The sequence below is a fragment of the Hylaeus volcanicus genome, chromosome 3 (assembly GCF_026283585.1).
Source record: "Hylaeus volcanicus isolate JK05 chromosome 3, UHH_iyHylVolc1.0_haploid, whole genome shotgun sequence".
NCBI classification, from domain to species: domain Eukaryota; kingdom Metazoa; phylum Arthropoda; class Insecta; order Hymenoptera; family Colletidae; genus Hylaeus; species Hylaeus volcanicus.
The window spans coordinates 3,862,505-3,880,802 of NC_071978.1; the positions used below are offsets into that span (position 1 = coordinate 3,862,505).

At 31.5% G+C, this 18,298-nt stretch overlaps 5 protein-coding genes across 11 annotated transcripts; 3 read left to right on the plus strand and 2 right to left on the minus strand.

Annotated features, from left to right (window-relative positions):
- Positions 1 to 182: 182 nt before the first annotated feature.
- On the plus strand, positions 183 to 4,758 carry LOC128874340 (histone deacetylase HDAC1). Its single transcript, XM_054118995.1, has 9 exons — positions 183 to 357; positions 1,286 to 1,398; positions 1,465 to 1,582; positions 1,672 to 2,045; positions 2,121 to 2,268; positions 2,336 to 2,621; positions 2,696 to 2,924; positions 3,012 to 3,102; positions 3,184 to 4,758. Exons 1-9 carry the CDS (start codon positions 309 to 311, stop codon positions 3,252 to 3,254), a joined length of 1,479 nt encoding a protein of 492 aa, XP_053974970.1. The 5' UTR covers positions 183 to 308; the 3' UTR covers positions 3,255 to 4,758.
- A 144-nt stretch (positions 4,759 to 4,902) lies between these two features.
- On the plus strand, positions 4,903 to 8,556 carry LOC128874337 (putative sodium-coupled neutral amino acid transporter 10). 2 transcript variants are annotated; one of them, XM_054118992.1, is made up of 7 exons: positions 4,903 to 5,039; positions 5,558 to 5,715; positions 5,815 to 6,085; positions 6,152 to 6,288; positions 6,374 to 6,601; positions 6,683 to 6,890; positions 6,962 to 8,556. In XM_054118992.1, the coding sequence occupies exons 2-7, from the start codon at positions 5,563 to 5,565 to the stop codon at positions 8,470 to 8,472; spliced, it is 2,508 nt and encodes an 835-aa protein (XP_053974967.1). In that variant the 5' UTR covers positions 4,903 to 5,039; positions 5,558 to 5,562; the 3' UTR covers positions 8,473 to 8,556. The 2 variants fall into 2 exon arrangements, with proteins under 2 accessions (XP_053974967.1, XP_053974966.1); XM_054118991.1 differs by having other exon boundaries at positions 4,903 to 5,715.
- Positions 8,557 to 8,985: 429 nt separating this feature from the next.
- LOC128873555 (WW domain-binding protein 2) lies at positions 8,986 to 12,220 on the plus strand. Of its 2 annotated transcripts, XM_054117191.1 has the most exons (6): positions 8,986 to 9,146; positions 9,392 to 9,726; positions 9,833 to 9,985; positions 10,076 to 10,273; positions 11,668 to 11,753; positions 11,821 to 12,220. In XM_054117191.1, the coding sequence occupies exons 1-6, from the start codon at positions 9,091 to 9,093 to the stop codon at positions 11,866 to 11,868; spliced, it is 876 nt and encodes a 291-aa protein (XP_053973166.1). In that variant the 5' UTR covers positions 8,986 to 9,090; the 3' UTR covers positions 11,869 to 12,220. The 2 variants fall into 2 exon arrangements, with proteins under 2 accessions (XP_053973166.1, XP_053973165.1); XM_054117190.1 differs by lacking the exons at positions 11,668 to 11,753; positions 11,821 to 12,220 and having other exon boundaries at positions 10,076 to 10,885.
- A 106-nt stretch (positions 12,221 to 12,326) lies between these two features.
- LOC128873554 (uncharacterized) lies at positions 12,327 to 14,858 on the minus strand. 3 transcript variants are annotated; one of them, XM_054117188.1, is made up of 4 exons: positions 13,478 to 14,858; positions 13,311 to 13,344; positions 13,166 to 13,230; positions 12,327 to 13,088 (listed from the first exon to the last, which is right to left on the minus strand). In XM_054117188.1, the coding sequence occupies exons 1-4, from the start codon at positions 13,916 to 13,918 to the stop codon at positions 12,873 to 12,875; spliced, it is 756 nt and encodes a 251-aa protein (XP_053973163.1). In that variant the 5' UTR covers positions 13,919 to 14,858; the 3' UTR covers positions 12,327 to 12,872. The 3 variants fall into 3 exon arrangements, with proteins under 3 accessions (XP_053973163.1, XP_053973164.1, XP_053973162.1); XM_054117189.1 differs by lacking the exon at positions 13,478 to 14,858 and having other exon boundaries at positions 13,311 to 13,453; XM_054117187.1 differs by having other exon boundaries at positions 13,166 to 14,853.
- A 95-nt stretch (positions 14,859 to 14,953) lies between these two features.
- On the minus strand, positions 14,954 to 18,004 carry LOC128873556 (ubiquitin domain-containing protein UBFD1-like). Of its 3 annotated transcripts, none has more exons than XR_008456434.1 (6): positions 17,785 to 18,004; positions 16,928 to 17,299; positions 16,657 to 16,847; positions 16,395 to 16,583; positions 16,115 to 16,323; positions 14,954 to 15,650 (listed from the first exon to the last, which is right to left on the minus strand). XR_008456434.1 is itself a non-coding variant. In XM_054117192.1 (5 exons), exons 1-5 carry the CDS (start codon positions 17,795 to 17,797, stop codon positions 16,213 to 16,215), a joined length of 876 nt encoding a protein of 291 aa, XP_053973167.1. In that variant the 5' UTR covers positions 17,798 to 18,003; the 3' UTR covers positions 14,954 to 16,212. The 3 variants fall into 3 exon arrangements, 1 of the variants encoding a protein (XP_053973167.1); XR_008456433.1 differs by having other exon boundaries at positions 14,954 to 16,037; positions 17,785 to 18,003; XM_054117192.1 differs by having other exon boundaries at positions 14,954 to 16,323; positions 17,785 to 18,003.
- Positions 18,005 to 18,298: the final 294 nt, after the last annotated feature.

The window sequence follows — 18,298 nt, forward strand, 5'->3', positions numbered from 1 at the left end:
TATCTTTCCTTTATTTATTAATTCTACGCATACAATCTTTTTTTTTGCTTGAAGTTTCCATTGTTCTAATCTCTCAATTTTAGCAGTAACATACGCACTCTTAACATTGTTTATTTCATGATTAAGTTCGTTGCTGGCGTAGCGGCATCTATGCGATAAATCTGCAACCATAACTACGGAATACTGCGCTTGCGTAGACGAGTGATCTAGTGACGCTGTGTTCTGTCGGTGGGTGCCGCGACACTCCGCGGTTCGCGTTTGATTCATATCAGATATTTTGCAATTTAGTCGAAAGAAATCAGTGGAAAATGTCGACGATACCACACAGCAAGAAGCGCGTCTGCTACTACTACGACAGTGAGTGAAAAAAATTAGAATATTCCTTAGTAATTTGTGATCCCGCGAAAACATGATACACGCACGGGGAGATTGTCAAAATGTGTTTGTGCTGTCCGCGCTTGTATCCCGTACGACTAATTTATTTTGTGTCTATCAATGTATTTCGGTGTATTTTCCTCCAAATAAGCTTCGTCTTTTCATAAATACGTAAAGTACTTCCATTTTATTCACAATGCTGGCTACTTTTAGCGTGGCTTCTACCTCCTTATACGGTTTTAACCACGTTAAGGCGAGAGATTCTCAGGTGTAGCTCCATGTTACCGTACCTGAACGAAGAAAGAGCGTCGGCTTTATCTACCTACCTACCTACCCTTTAGCAATTACAGCACATTAAATGATTTTCATCGCTTATTTACTATTTTTCAATGCAACTCTTTCCAGTTTTATTTATTAGATCTTCACAAACTTTTAATATTATACGTGGATCGTCGATAAATCATTAGAATCTAATAATAAGCAGTTATAACAAAAAAATTATGAATTATAATTATCTTTCTCTCAATTAGATATTTGTATATCTCGTGTATTATTACAGTTTATTTTATTCAATGGTATTATAATTCTTATAAATAAGATCAATTATTCTACTCGAAATAAACGAATTATAGGTTATGAAAATGTATTGAGAAATTACATCAAATTTGTAACTAATACAGACGCATGTGCTGAGATTTATAAATGTGCTTTATATGTGTTATAAATCCTTAAAAAATGGTAGATTTTCGATTATATATACGAAAGATAACACTGTTTTCTGATGAGTTACGCGAAAGATTCTCAAGTGTATCTCGGTTGACCGTAGCTTGTAGTATACATATCCGTTCATAGTTAATTTACAAATTTTTGTTATACAATGGAACAAATGAAAATAAAAGTTATGCCTTAGGTGATATTGGAAATTACTACTATGGACAGGGACATCCCATGAAGCCACATCGTATAAGGATGACACATAATTTACTTCTCAATTATGGTCTTTACAGAAAAATGGAAATATATGTAAGAATTATTAATCATTTCGTCATTATTTATTATATAGCGAATCATAAATAATTCCGTTTTCAGCGACCTCATAAAGCTACAGCTGATGAAATGACAAAATTTCATAGCGACGAATATATAAGGTTCCTGAGATCCATAAGGCCTGATAATATGTCAGAGTATAACAAACAAATGCAAAGATGTAAGATCATACAAATAAACTTTATATTCATAATAAAATTATAAAGTATATATATATATTATAAAGATAATACTTTGTTTTTTCTACAGTTAATGTTGGAGAGGATTGCCCTGTTTTTGATGGTTTATATGAATTTTGTCAATTATCAGCCGGTGGTTCTGTAGCTGCTGCTGTAAAGCTTAACAAACAGGCTTCAGAAATTTGTATAAATTGGGGTGGTGGTTTACATCATGCCAAAAAGAGTGAGGCATCTGGGTTTTGTTATGTTAATGACATTGTACTAGGAATCTTAGAACTGCTTAAATATCATCAAAGAGTTTTATATATTGATATTGATGTTCACCATGGTGATGGAGTAGAAGAAGCATTTTATACCACTGATAGAGTAATGACAGTTTCCTTTCATAAATATGGTGAATATTTTCCTGGTACTGGTGATCTTCGCGATATTGGAGCAGGGAAGGTATAAAATCAACCATCAATATAAATAAGATTTATTGTATCCAATAAGATATGCATGTACTTTTCTTTTACACAGGGAAAATATTATGCTGTGAACATACCTCTAAGAGATGGTATGGATGATGAAAGTTATGAGTCAATATTTGTACCTATTATTTCAAAAGTAATGGAAACATTTCAGCCATCAGCAGTTGTTTTACAGTGTGGTGCTGATTCATTAACAGGTACAGCTTTGTACATAGATACAATCTTATGTAAAAAAACATGTATATTAATTTAGTGTATTTACAGGAGATAGGTTGGGTTGTTTCAACTTAACAGTAAGAGGTCATGGTAAATGTGTTGAATTTGTAAAAAAATATAATCTCCCTTTTTTGATGGTTGGCGGTGGTGGATACACTATCAGGAATGTATCCAGATGCTGGACATATGAAACATCAGTGGCTCTTGGATCAGAAATTGCAAATGAATTACCTTATAATGATTATTTTGAATATTTTGGACCTGATTTTAAATTACACATTAGTCCCTCAAACATGGCAAATCAAAATACTCCTGAATATCTTGAAAAGATTAAGTATGTTTCAACAGAATACAAAAATATATATATAGTTAATTTTCGTTGTTTTATGAGTTTAAATTTTTTTATAGGACTAGATTATTTGAAAATCTACGAATGTTGCCTCATGCACCAGGTGTACAAGTTCAACCGATACCAGAAGATGGTGCAGTAATCGAAGATTCTGAGGCTGAGGAGAAAGTAAATCCGGACGAACGATTACCACAACGGGATTTAGACAAAAGGATACAACATGAAAATGAATATAGCGATAGTGAGGATGAAGGAGAAGGAGGACGAAGAGATAATAGGTCATTTAAGGTAATATTTATTATTTCTAAAGTAAATTATGCTACAATTGTGGTAAATAATTTCACATTTAAATTACAATACTTTCTTATCCAATAGGGTTCCAGGAAACGACCTCGTCTAGAGAAAGGTCAAGAAGGCATAGAAAGCGATCTCAAAAAAGAGGAAGATATAAAATCGGAACCAAAAGGTATGTACATTTAATTTTTCTGTGTAAAATTATGCTTTCGCATTTAATGGTGTTTTCATAAGAAGCAATAATACTTTACAGAAAATGAGAAAGACGAAAAAGCAAATGCCACAAACGAGGAAACAAAGAAGGATGGTGGAGCGAATCCCTGATAAATGGTTGTCATTGAACATTTAAGAAATTGGAAAAAGTCCTTATTTAAATCAAGTATAAATAAGTATAGATAACTTAAGTCAAGAATCATACGATGTCCGCTGCCTCGAACTCGGTAATACAATTCTAAATTATGATTATCACTTTTTATTATTTTATTCGGAAATATCTATTTCTGTAGAAACGTTGGTACATGTATATATATCGAATTGAATTCGTGGCAAGCTGCATTGTTACCACGATACACGTATGAGCGTGTAATACTTCAAGCGCTCTGCAATTTCAATTGTCTCATTAAATTTACAGACGTTTTCCGATATTCTTAAATTGACAATTTATCAAATGACCGGTTCTAAAACTATTGTTGGGATCAGTCAGTATCTTGAATAATCTGTCGAATTTTATGATCCTGCCAAATTCACCTTTGTATACATTTATATAGAATAAAAGTAACGAGTCAGTTGAGGTAAGTACCTTGATTGTACAAAGAATTTTCATATCGATTAAAAAAATACATTTTATAACATTTATTTGTTTTGTTCAATGAGATCATAAGATACCGACAGCATTTGAAGATACCTAACCTTACGATTAGCATGTTCCGATAAATCATGCAAGAAATATAATGTTTATAACATTTTGGGCGCTCGAAGTCCTTTTTCTTCTTATCCATTACTCGCAGTGTGATCTTGATTAAACCGTTTAATAAGCGCGATTTATAATCGAAAGAAAGAGCGATTATATAACGGGCAAGTATTAGAGATTAACAAATTTTTTTGCTTCCTATTCTTGTACATAAAGTAAAATCAGGTTTAAACGAAGTCCTACATGCAATAATACTATACGATAACAATAACGATATTCGTTTTGATATGTAAAGTATTTTATTTTATATGAATGAAATTGATTGATCGGCGAAGACGAAAGTACGGAGAAATTAAAACAGTCAATGAACGTATTAAATTCAAACATAGATTAGAATCTTAATCATAAATTAAGCAAAAGTAATTGTAAGATTTCAAAATTATGTATGTAACGCAGTCGATTTATATCTGTATACCGAGGCTGCGAAAGTACTGTCGTTCAGAAAAAAGAAAAAGAAGAGCGTCTCGCAGATGCATTTATAAAATTGTTACCCTCCAATCGCAGTACTTTGGATGTTTATGTAAAAGTAAAAATACATTGATGATTTTGTGTACATAAAATGTAACGTTTTGCGCCTCAATAATATTTCAAAAACAGATTAAATTCGACTAGTTACACGACGACAGATAATTGATCGAAAGAAAAATATATGTCGATTTATCTAGTTGTAATTAAGTACCTACCACTACTTGTAATTAATTATCCGCAAAGACAAATTCGATACAATATTGCGTATATCTAAGTCGGTTTGAGATAGATCAAGTACGATATATAAATATATATATTTATGTCCAGACATGAATAACACGAATGTTTTTAAATATTTATAATAAAAAATAAAGAAATCTACCGCGCGTATTGGTGAATTTTGTTTTCCGCTACGTGGACTAACAGAGTGTTTTCTGTTATAACAAAATGGCGGCAGTCCTAAGAAGCCGACAGACTGTTCAATGGTCTTTTACAATCTGGCTCGCAAAAAGTGCGTTTCATCAAAAGTGTGACATCCAAAGCACAATTTTGATACGTCCAATATGATAACGACTTTTGTCGTTCATTTTATACGGATTACCGTCGGATGTACAATATTATTTAACGATATATCAGTTCTAACCTCACAGTCGAGAAACTTTATACTTAGGGTATGAAAACAATGCACGAATGATTATCACCTATGTATGTTATGAAGTCTTAAGGTTTTCATTAAGTAGCATAATATTGCCATCAATTTAATCGAGAAAATTCATTGGGAAAAAGAATATTTAACCGTCAGTAGACATCAAAACTCCTATAGATTCTAACAGGTTGATGTCAATGCAAATACAATCTGTTGAAATGATTTCTCAATTATCGCATGTTATGACTCTTGCAAACAGCATTATCGGAGTAAGTGTTCTTGCAATGCCATTTTGTTTTAAGCAATGTGGCATTGTATTGGCTACTTTGGTTTTATTAGTAAGTAGCGTCTTGTCTCGACTTGCTTCTCACTTTCTTATCAAGTCAGCTGTAATGTCAAGAAGACGAAACTTTGAGCTCTTGGCTTTTCACGCATTTGGTCATATGGGAAAAGTCTTAGTGGAACTGTTCATCATTGGTTTTCTTGTGGGAACGTGTATTGCTTTCTTTGTTGTTATGGGTGACGTTGGACCACAAATCATAGGAAAAATGATAGATAAAAATCCAGAAGATATCAGGACCAGTTTGCTTGTAACAACAAGCGTTTTTATTGTTTTACCCTTGGGATTGCTTCGAAACATCGACAGCTTATCCAGTCTTTGCACTGCTACAATTATTTTTTACCTATGTCTTGTATTAAAGGTAAATAATTTATTTTACTGTAACTACAAATTTTAAACAATGAAATATGTATTTAATGTAATTTATGATTGTCACAATATTTTATTTCTTTGTTATTAGACAATGACAGAGTCTATGCAACACATTTTTGCAGAAGACTGGTATGATCATGTATATTACTGGAGACCATCTGGTATACTTCAATGTATACCTATTTTTTCTATGGCTTTATTCTGTCAAACTCAACTATTTGAAATATATGAAACCATTCCCAATGTGTCATTAGAAAAAATGAATGATGTTGTACGTGGTGCATTAAATATATGTACAATTGTATATCTATGTGTTGGATTCTTTGGTTACATTGCATTTTGCACACAACCTTTTACAGGTATTTATATAGTTCTACACGCATGTCACACTTCTGAGTCCTACTAATTTATTATTGAATTTGTAGGCAACATACTAATGAGCTTTGAACCTAGCTTGTCATCCGAAATGATCAAAATGGGATTTGTGTTTTCTATTGCATTTAGTTTTCCTCTAGTCATTTTTCCATGTCGTGCAAGTTTAAACTCTCTTTTATTTCGCAGGGTTCGTATAGTTGTAGCGACGTAAAATAATAGTAGAATAATATCATTTAGTAGTTATATATATATGTATATATAATTTCTTACAGGTACACACTCACGAGCCATCTATAAGTTATTTACCAGAAACAAGATTTAGATGTCTTACTATTGCTATTGTTGCCGTTTCTCTGACTGCTGGTATTCTAATACCAAATATTGAATTTGTTCTTGGTTTAGTGGGATCTACAATTGGAGTAATGATATGCCTAATATTCCCAGCAATATTTTTTATATCCATTAGTAGCAAACATACTAATGAGAGGTTATTAGCACAAGTAAGATTACTAGGTGAATTCATTAATTTTAATATTATTTATTTGTTTATCATTAATATTCTCTTCTTAATATATTATTAGGTGATTTTATTTATTGCTATCTGCATTATGATTCTAAGTACATATGCAAATTTGTATGCTTTGGAAGAATCTACTAATACAAAAGCATTGGCAACAACAAGCAAACCTCTTAATCAAATTAATAATTTACCATTAACTGTAAATAAAGACGACAGTAATGCGATAGCAAATATTCCTAAGAACCCTGACATTCTACCAGATATTAAAGGTATTAAATACGTTTTATTATTACTATGTAGCATACAAAATGACAGCAGTAACAACATTATTCATTTTTAGAGAAAATAAATCAGATACCAGTTCTAAATATTCTTGACAAATCATTGAACTTAAAGACGAATGATGTTCGTCAGGAACCACCGATTCCAGTTGAGCGCGTAGTTGTTGCGGAGAAATTAGCAGCGGGAACACAAAAGTCTGTAGAAAGTATTGTAATTACAGCTCCTCCACTGAAAATAATTAAAAATGAAATTGTAAAGACAGGAGAATCTGATACAGCAAACGTAAAAGAAGAAAATCATCCCGTAGAACTAAAAGATAAATTTGTAGATATACAAAAAACAGATAACCTTATAAATTCTGATGCAATTAAAAAAGAAGAAACGGAACTAGCTGCTGATGCAGATGCTGCTAACATAATGGCTGCAGAAAGGCATGAAAAACTTAGAAAGACTTTAGAAAAGTACAAAATTGAGCAACAACAAATGATGCAGGAACAAAAAGAAATATTAAAAGATCTCAAGGAACTTAGAAAGCTTGAAGAGAATGAAAAGGAATTAAAAATTCTTAATCAAGAATCTGTTTTAGAAATGAAACAAAATTCTACAAACTTGGATGTTAATAATAATAAGAAAGCTTTAAACAAAATAAAAGGAAATAATGAGAGAGCTTCGAGTACAAAATTGAATGAACAGTCTAAAACGGTAAATAATGATGATAAAATTAAAATCAAACAGGCGAGGGCTAAAGAAGATAAAAGTATTCAAACGGATATTCAAAATGAAAATTCTGCCACAGATGTACAAAATAAAATATTAAATAATAAAGACTTTGATGGAGAAAAAATCAAAGAAACGAAAGTTACATCAAGCAATTCAAAAGAATTACCAAAAGGTCCTATTTTAAATGCTTTGTCAAAACGAGGATTGCGAAAGTCTATTGCTACTAATGAATTAGTAAGTAATAGCAAAGGTGGAATAGTCTTGCCTAAAAATGACAACAATAGAGCTAATAATATTAATTCTAATTTACAAAAAGATCCGAGTTTGAATACCGAGAATCAACCAGTAGAACATGAATTTTCTTTACCCATTGCATTAAAAATGCGAAATCAAACAAAAGTAGACAATGCGTCTATTTTATCAACAAGTAAGTTAGAAGAAAATATTCAAGCGATTCGTAGAGATATTTTGGAGGACCATGAACGCGAGAAACGAGAAATCGATGTGAATGTAGAAGAAACTAATACCAAAGTTACAAGTGATATGTCAGACAAAAACACTGAATATTTATTAAAAAATTCTACCTTAAAAGATGATCAAGAAAAATGTTTCAAGCAAAATGAAAATATTATTGAAAACATAGCCAGTAAAACGATAGAAGGGTTAAGTGAAAACCCGTCTAAAAGTGATTTAGTTGAAGCGTCGTTGATTAAAACCAATATATTACTATCGCAGCAAGAAGTAAATGCCATTTCGGTAGATTCTAACATTCCTATAAGAGGAGAATACGTCAAATTAAACCAACGAGACTTGAAGTCTGTGGATACCGATGAAGATTGTAATTTTTGAATCTTCAGAGACCTGATTAGAAATAGTATATACGACATAATATATGTGTGAAAACTTATTTTATAATTAGAAAATTGATGTAATTATTTTGTTACTGTTCCTTTCGACTGTTCCCGTAAGTTAAACATGTACAGTAGATATTTATATTACACAGTTACACTGTATATCGTCATACATATCGCTATGCGTTTATGTTATAATTATGTACGAACGAATATGATTGTGAATATATTTTTACATTAAAAAACGTGTTATTATTTACTAGGAACTTTTTTCACTACAAGCTTGGGCGTTTTCTCACCGATGGCGCCACTGGTACTAAGACCGGTATTAAATAAAATATTTAAAAAAATGATAACTTTGACATAATCACACATGGACTGACCATTTTATTATTTACTACACTTAATAATTAATTTTATTTTATTTCAAGTTTTTTACTGAGCGGCTCAATGAGCGGTGCCCCTTTTAAATGCACCCATTGCTTGGCAAATCGAGATAAGTATGCGCTTCAATGCGCTTGCGCGCTGCGTCACACTTATCACTTATGAATCAGCTGATGAGAGGAGAGGATTGTTGCTCTGAGTTTCAACAATATTACAGTAAAAGTTAAAAACTATGTCGTTAAATACAGCGCACGCAAACGGCGGTGTCCTTATACACGCCGGTGAATGGTGAGTTACGATAAACGTTTGTCATTTTTGAGATTGTTACCGCTATTTCGTATGTGTCGACTGTGACGTTTCTGCAACGTAGTTACTATCGTGGCCTTCCTAAGACGACTTCCTTATTATTTCAATAATCTTCCTTCCATTAATCATAATGCCGTATTGAACCGCAAAAGATGTTTGTATTTTCTAAATTACGTTAACATGTATTCTACATTATTTTAATATAACATTTTCTACTCGTTCCTTAGCATATTATTATTTTGCGACAATGTTACAATGGAATTCCATGGACAAGAGCAACCAGAGTTTCTGGGTAGTAAGCGTGGTCGATTGTACCTAACAACACATAGAATGATCTTTAACGCTAAAGATCAGAAAGAGAGGATGCAATCTTTCAGCTTTCCATTCATAACACTGAGCGAAGTTGAAGTTGAACAGCCAATGTTTGGAGCTAATTATATCAAGGGTAAATGTCGTGCTCAACCAAACGGCAATTGGATTGGAGAATGTAAATTCAAATTGCACTTCAAAAGTGGTGGTGCTATAGAGTTTGGGCAAGCCATGTTAAGAGCTGCATCGATTGGTATGTCTATTGTACTTATACATAAATAGAAAGAATAGTACTTGTTTAACCCACAAAAGTTTATTTCTTTTTGTAGTATATATACAGTTTTTATATTTTTTTCTAGCTCAACGTAATGGGCCTGGAGCTGATGCGCCTCCACCTTATCAACCACCAACATCAAGTTGGTATGCTGCACCACCACCTGCTTATCAAGCTGCTCCAACTGGGTACTATGGCTGGGTACCACCTACAAATGTATTTCCAGATATGCCACCAGGTTAATAATTAACCTACTGACTACTTATAAAGCAAGCTTGTTCAATTAGTAAAATGCCATTGTTTCTAATTCCTTTATTTATGTATACAGCAAACAGCGTATTCATGACGGATATGCCACCTCCATACCCTGGTATAAATGCACCTTATCAAGGATACGCGACCGGTGCACCACCTCAAGGTGCATGGGGCGGTGCTGGTCAACCACCCGCGTGGTCACCACCTCAACAAAATGGTGCAGCTGGATGGTCAAATCCACATTATAATAGTCAACCAATGTCCCAAGCAGGTGCGTATCCACCCTATGGGCAACCGACTTATAATAATTATCCACAAAATCCACCACCATATTCCCAGTATCCTCAAAGTAATAATTACACCCAGCCTGGGTATTATCCTCAACAAAATCCTTACAATTCCTATCCACCTACTTATTAATTATATCAAGATTATGATAGTATACATGTTTATTATAATTTATTATAATATTTTATATATGTGCTATAAAATTATAAAATTTAATACATTTAGCAGTAATCAAACTTTTGAAAATGATTCCGCCAATCGACTATGCGATGTTACGATAAACGAAGTAGAATGTACATTTCTTTAAAATGTTTAAAGTGTAACCAAAATTATCTTGAAAAAAGATGCAAATACATTTATACTACTATATTCCATAATAATGTAACGTATATACATAGAATAATGAAGGCTGAATCGCTTTCAAATACTTTTTTCTTGTCGTATGTATTCGCGGACAGTACGGAAAGTATTACCTGTTATTGTTATCTAATATACTAAAGTATTATATTTTCGTTGTTTTAATAGTATAATATCTTTATGACACTCATTATAATACAACGAACGTACTATGTTATTAAAATTTAGTCAAACATAACTTGCTGTTTTTATTTAAACCCACCAATTCAAAATGTGACTTTATTATAAAAATTATAAAAATCTATTTTACGAAATAACTGGATAATGATGTCACATTTTTTTATTTCATCTGGCAAACTTGAAGGTTTTAAAATTATGCAATATTGTTGCATAACAGGTTTGGTTGACCTGAAGTAAGGTTGACTTTCACTATGGCTCAGTTATTATCTCATAGTTGTCAGAGATAGTTCAAAAATACGTGAAGTGTTATTATGAGTTCTTGACCAGTTTTAATCGATTTATTGACTTGTGTACAGTAAAAGAGTGCATAAAATTGTTATCTTTGTATCATTTTTCATAAAATAGATGAAAAATTATATTTTCAGTGTAACCAATGAATGACTCAATCAAAGTATGCTATGACAAAGTACTATTACTGGTAATAGCAGCAAAAATCGTAAAGATTATACGATCTTATTAAATTTTCAGAATATTTATCTTCAAATTTATATTAAAATTGCTCCATCTTATAATTCTGCTTCATGGACAAATTATTTGACAACACTAAAACTTGATCAAATACCAATAACATTCATTTCGAGAAACAATCGAATTATAAAATATTAAAGTAATTAATTTGTTTAAATTAATCCCTCTGACAAGAAAATGCCAGATCATTTTAAATTTGCTGCATCAAATATGTACATATGTATGTTACTTGTCACAACTTTAAACATATTTACAATTAAAAATTGATTATTTTAACTTCATCAATGTGTTATATTTGTTTTTCTTCTGCAGATGCAAAAGCAGCAGAAGCTGCTCAAAGTGCATATTATGATCCAAGCAGACCACAATGTGCCTATGTTCCACCTCCTGCATACTATGTACGTGTAACATTTATTAAATAATTCGTAATTTTTATCTTGAGGCTATAATCTTAATATGTTTTAGGAAAGTCCGCCAAGTTTCCAGCAAGCAACGGAAAAAAAGGATCAGTAAAATTACAGTAATGAATTCTAAAAACAGTGGTGTAATGCCAACACTATTGCTGTCTGAATAGTATTATATGTATAATATACTGCATAGTAACAGGTATATGCATTCCATTTTAGGTTTTGCTATAATGTCATTTCGGTGTGTGCACTTGAATAAAATAATATTTCTATCTTTCATATATTATTCACACTTTTGAATATTTACACTATATTGTACTGTTATGCTTCAAAATACGCAAGTATTTATACTTATTGTGTAGATTGTACAAATATTCTATAAAAAAAATTCTATTGTTTCTTGTGCAATTAAATGAATATATAAAATAAAAGTTACTGCATACAAGCATGAAAAAAAATCACTCGTATCGAAATGTTATCTATATTCAAACATTTTATTAATTATAAAAGGTACATAATATATGTACATATACATACATATATAAGAAAATAAATAATAGATAGTATCGCATAAAATTTATATAAAATTTAAATAGACAAAATATATTCAAACATATGCATTTTTTCATTGGAGGTACAATAGCGTACTTCCAAAATTTAAATACGTGTATATAAAAATAATTTTCGATTGCGTAATAATCAGCTACATTAAAGGCAGTTGGTTTCATATTACATTATTATTTCGACTAGTTTTTCTCTGTGGCAGAAATGGCACGTACGATGATTCGCGTGTATTTAAAAATTTTATACTATTCGATAGTTCACAATAATTCAGTTAAACAGGCAGTGTAAAATATTACAATATTCATTATTGTATAGATATATCGTAAGTATCAGTAAATATGTAACTTTCACTAAAAATGGCACCAATATGTATCGTATTTGGAACAAATTTCTTAAGAGAGTAATTTAATACTTAAATGCTGAAAGCAAGACAGTGTTTTCCGATCGTACTATCTAAAAATATTCAACTGCATGGAATGCTATTTGTGCAGTCTGTAAAAGTGTATAAATCATACAACTATGTATCCATATGCAATACATAAAAATCTAGCCATACTCAGAGGTGACTGTTAAACTGATATTTCCGTCTATAACATAAGTGCCATGATACCAAATTCTTGTATCTAAAAGTACAATGTCTCCAGCGTGAACGGTGAAATTAAAACGTGTACAAATATGATCGCATTCTGGAGTCGGAGCGACGGTCCACGTTTTATTGCCTATAATTTGTCCTTGCCACATGAGACGCGAGATGTAGTCCAGCTGTTGGCAAAAAAAAAATAATGAACCAAATAACAATGTAAGTATGGGTATAGATTTGTTACAGTTCTGGTACATACATGCATAATGGCACCTTCCTCATATCCCAGAAAAACATAATTAGTATAAGGGACTTCTGCATCTTCTGGCAAAAAATGAGGTAGATAGTAAAATTGTCTCATAATATCCAAAATTTGAAGGTGACAATTTTTCCAACCAACATACCACGGCTCTGTTCCATTATGTTGCATAGCTCTGTCTTCGCTCATCGCAAAAACATCGCGTAAATTAGTGAAATTACTTTTGAAATGCAAAAATTGGCATTCATCTACCGCATCATAAGCACCATCGATAGTTTCATACAAATTTTTGAAGAATTTCCAACTAAATACCTTCGAGGCTGGCCAGTGACTTGCAGCATTTTTTATCACCATAGGTTGAGAAGAATAAGCATACTGTTTAAATTCTTCTCTGGTTAAATTTGGCAAGATCAATGCTGAAGTAATATTACAACAATAATCGCAATTAGATATTGGCCTTGTAAATTCCCATATGAGATAATTGTTTGGTATTAAACACCTTGTTCCACGAAAGCTTCTCATTGCATCAATATACAGATATTTAAAGAGTATACTACAGAATAGTGGCACAAATAAAATAAGAAAAAACTTTTTTGAGCAGATATGTGAAAGGAAGCTTCTTGTATGTTTTCCATTATTTTCTATGCTAGTAGATTTAAGATCTGATAGAGATGCACCTTGCTCCAAAAAGCTTTCAGTTAGTAAAAAAAATGCTTCTTGTATTTTTTCTAAAGTTTTTTCTCTTTCTTCCATTACTAGTAATACTGGCAATTACTAAAGAATTAGGTTAAAGTATCCATTGATATTTATACTCTAGTGTTTCAAAATTCTATATTAATATTGTTGTCATCAGTGTCAATAACATTTCATCATTGCTACTTGTTGATTCATCTACTAACTATCGTATAGTTTCGAAAGATGCTCACAACTCAGCTTAGTAACATCATAATTCTTATGTCAGTGTAATGTTTAATGTAATATATAGTTTTTACATCAACTTAAATGGATTTAAGTTTTCTTTTTACACTTCACTCAGTCTGACGACTTTACTCGTTACTTTCTTCGAGTGTAGACTTCGTACGGCAAGAAAATGCTCGATTGCTTTAAAAATATTCATCGTGTGTCGTCTAAATGCATATTCATGTTGGAATTAGCTGGTATTAGCAAGTGAACGTACATATGTTGCATTGTTATTTGCCGACGCAACAGTTATGACATAAATACAGCCTTCTCCAAGCGTTTAACTGTGTGTGTTTATGTCACTATACCTTACCCACGCACGCACACACTTCTACACTGTATTAAACCTTGAACCACTTATGTTTCTTCGAAATGTGAAGGTTGCATAGATTGCACAACAGATACTATCATCCTCTGATTGGTGCGAAATCCTGTATCTCTTCCTAACAATTTTTGTATCTTCTTCTTACATGGAGCGAACGAAAGCTTAAAGGTCCGCTCGCTCTCGTCTCGAAGTATGAAGTAATTTAATACCCTAATAGGAAGTTTCCTGTTCACGTGGCGACAAATGTAGGGTAATACAAGGCGTAACGCAATTTATGCGAACGAAATGCAAAAGTAAAATTTGAAATACCATTTTAAGCATTAGATGCTAAAGCAAATGAAAATAAAATAATATTTTAGAAGTGTTACTTGGGTAACAGAAATGTACAATAATGCAGATAACATGTACGATAAAGCGGATGTAAAAATAAAATTAAATAAAAAATATTATCTATACATTTCACGTAATCGCTGCATGGAAACAAAGAAAGTCGACACAATAGAGAAGTCTTAAAATTGTTTATTTTATCAAATCACACAACATGATGTACAAGTCATATTTAAACGGACATTGAAATTGATCTTCAATGTGCAAATTGCAGTTATGAATTCCATGTAGTATTACGGTAGATAAATTTGATTTGTCGTTTTATCGTAACTCCGATTTAGTTATATACGTTACATAGTATAAAACCTAATTTACAGCAGTTACAATACTAAAAGTATGCAATATTAACTTGCTTACGCTCGTCGAGATATGAAGTTTCGAGTCCATTCGAACTTCTAATTCCGTGACGGCTCTTTTCCTTGACAATTTATTCCTTTATGTAGGCCAATGTTAATGTATTTAATTTGGTAACAAATTCGTTGTTTTATTATCGAACAATATTCTGATGAATTTTTTTTCAATATTGACTTAGCTTACTACAATCCGACCAATACTTATAATTCGTACTTTTTTATTTTTTGATTGAGGGAGACATAATAGAGATAAATTCTTTTCAAAGCATAACATTTAAGAGAACTGCTTCAATGTTAAATATAAATTATTATCGTAATAAAGTTGTAGACATTATATGAATACTTGAACTATTATCGTTTATTCTTTAATATCGATAAATGTGGCAAAAAGTTGAATTATTTCTCGACGAACTTCAAAAGATTGTAAATGCAACATCATAACTTCTTTCTTCGCTTCTTCCTATAAATGTAATTTTACAAAAATTTCATTTTTCTTTTTTTAAAAAGGTTTACATGTTCCTATTTAAATAAACAGAAGAGATAAAATTCTTTGATCTGTTCATTTAAACAATAACTTTGCCTATAAAGTAACAAGTGTATTTTTAACATAAATGTATTTTTTAGAGTTAAAAAACTTATTATATTTACAAGTCTTTTACAGAATATAAATCAATGAAATTATTATTATAATTACCATATTATCTCAATGTATAAAAAGATTTCGATAGTTTTGAAATCACAATATTGTGCAAATATTTTACCGTTGTAAAATGAGCTTTCGAAAAGCAAACACGTCAATTTTATAAAATGACTGCCATCATTTTCAACAAAATTAAACATTATTTATCTAAAAAAATTTCTTAACAGAATACTTTTATTAGGACACATCGGTTATAATCCAACGCAAAATAAGTTATTACTTACTGTTAAAAGTGTGTGACTAGCACAGTCGTGTTTGTATCAATGCTTACACCTGATTACACTTTGCTTTCGTAGAGACAGACATTTCCATCAGCAATTGATCAGAAGTAGCACCACTTGCCAAGAATAGCATCTTTTATAGCCGATATGTATTGTGCAGGAACCCAATATATCCAATATCTCGACGCCTCTGTTGTGCCCAGTTGTATAGCCTATGATTTTTATGTTCATTTAAATGCATATATGTACGAAATAACAAAATAAACAGTGCGAAAATACACACCATAATATGGTACTCCGGATGATCATGTATAGCTTCACTGTGTACACCTTTTATGGAATTCATTGGTATTTTGTCAGTTCTTTCTCTTGTACCAATCCAAAGCTGATCTTGTTCCAATTTAAACGTTAATCTAACTTTGCCACCAGATTTATTTAACATGCCAAACAATGGAAAGTCGGGTAGAGGCTCCTAAATTTTTATTTATTAATTTAGTCTAGATTACATTGATTAATTAATTAAATCAGGAATTTAAAACTCATACCTTGCTACCTACTAAACCAGGCATAACATCTTCTGGAACACCTTTATCTAAAACTTTCCTATGCAATTTCTGTTGAGACCATGGCTCTTTGTCTGAAGAGGAAGTAGCTTCATCTGAGAGATCTTGCTTTGTTGGAATTGATACAGCTAACACATCGTCTAACTTTGATCCTACTACCATGACTTTGGCACCTTAAAAATATGATACAATATTATATGAAAGAACCATGTAAAAAAATAGAACTGATTATGTCCTGTGTTTGGAAAATTACCTTTTGTAACACCCAGATTTCTAAGGGTTTGTTCATCTTTGGCTAATCCTTTGATCATAACTTTCTGCATAGCTTGTGGTACAGATATGATGTTTTGAAGGTGTGCTTTTAATTCCGCAACTGTACCATCAAGTGGAAAATTGATGTTAATCCGCTGTTTATTATAAATCACTTTAAAGTCTATATTCTCTCTAGGTGGATCTTGCGAGATTGTTACTGTGTCATCGTTTGGTTGTACATCTGAAACTTCGCATTTTGGTGTGGTGTCTTTTGTTTCTATGGATGAATTTTCATTAGAATTTGTATTTGATACTAATTCAGGACAAGGAGTTACATTACAACAATTGTCGTTGCTTTCATCCTTTGCAGCATCTGAAAAATATAAAAAAAAATATATGCACAATATTTACAGTTCTGTTCCTACTTACAAGGTACTTTTTTCTACTGAAAAATAATAATTTTTTTTTATATTGTTACGACAGATACTCAATATGCAGAGATCTGTCAAAATTTAAGGAAAAATTTTACAAACAGATTAGACAAGGTTATGTTCAAAACGATACGTGTCTGAGATTTACTGATGATTCTTATGCAGATTTATTAACACATTGTGTTTAATGTAAATAAAAAATAGATGTAGAGATGGTTTTCAGAAAGATAATGATTGTTTTTAAGAAGTTAATTCAACGTATGCAACTGTTATTTATAATATTTCATAACAGGATTATTTCGGGTGACAAATATTCGTTAGATTCGTAATAATTAAAAACAGACACACGAATAATGATAAAAAATATTTATTGATTCACAATTGTTACTAAAAAGCATGAAAAATCGCCAAGATTTAGTGTACGTACCCACGTACTCCATGATGAACTGTATTTCGTTGACCAATCAAAACTATTGCAAGATGCGTGTAATTTCTGCCATTCGTATTTACAGCAATCCTCAGAATGACTTTCAAATTTTCAAATATATTTTCGAAAAAAGGTGATACTTCTCTTTTTATTCAAATCGACATGAATCAGTATATTAAAATGATCTGAGGGTTATAACTTGATACAAATCAGAATGATAACTGAAAGGTTGACGGGTGCATGCAAGTGGCAAGTGCATGTAATAAATTATTCTGTTGTAAAAATGAAATTGTAGATAATATTGAATTCTTTAGTTATAGAATAAAATGTACAGGACGAAATTTATGACTTTCAAACGCGTGCAACATGAGTATCGTTAGATTTGATTAAACTCTGTTTGATATGCTGGATCGTTTAAATTTATCAGCATTGAACAAAATCGTGGTTTATTTGTTGTTCATTTTGCAACGATTCTTGTGACTTTTCCGTCAATTTTAGTATGAATATGTTCAAA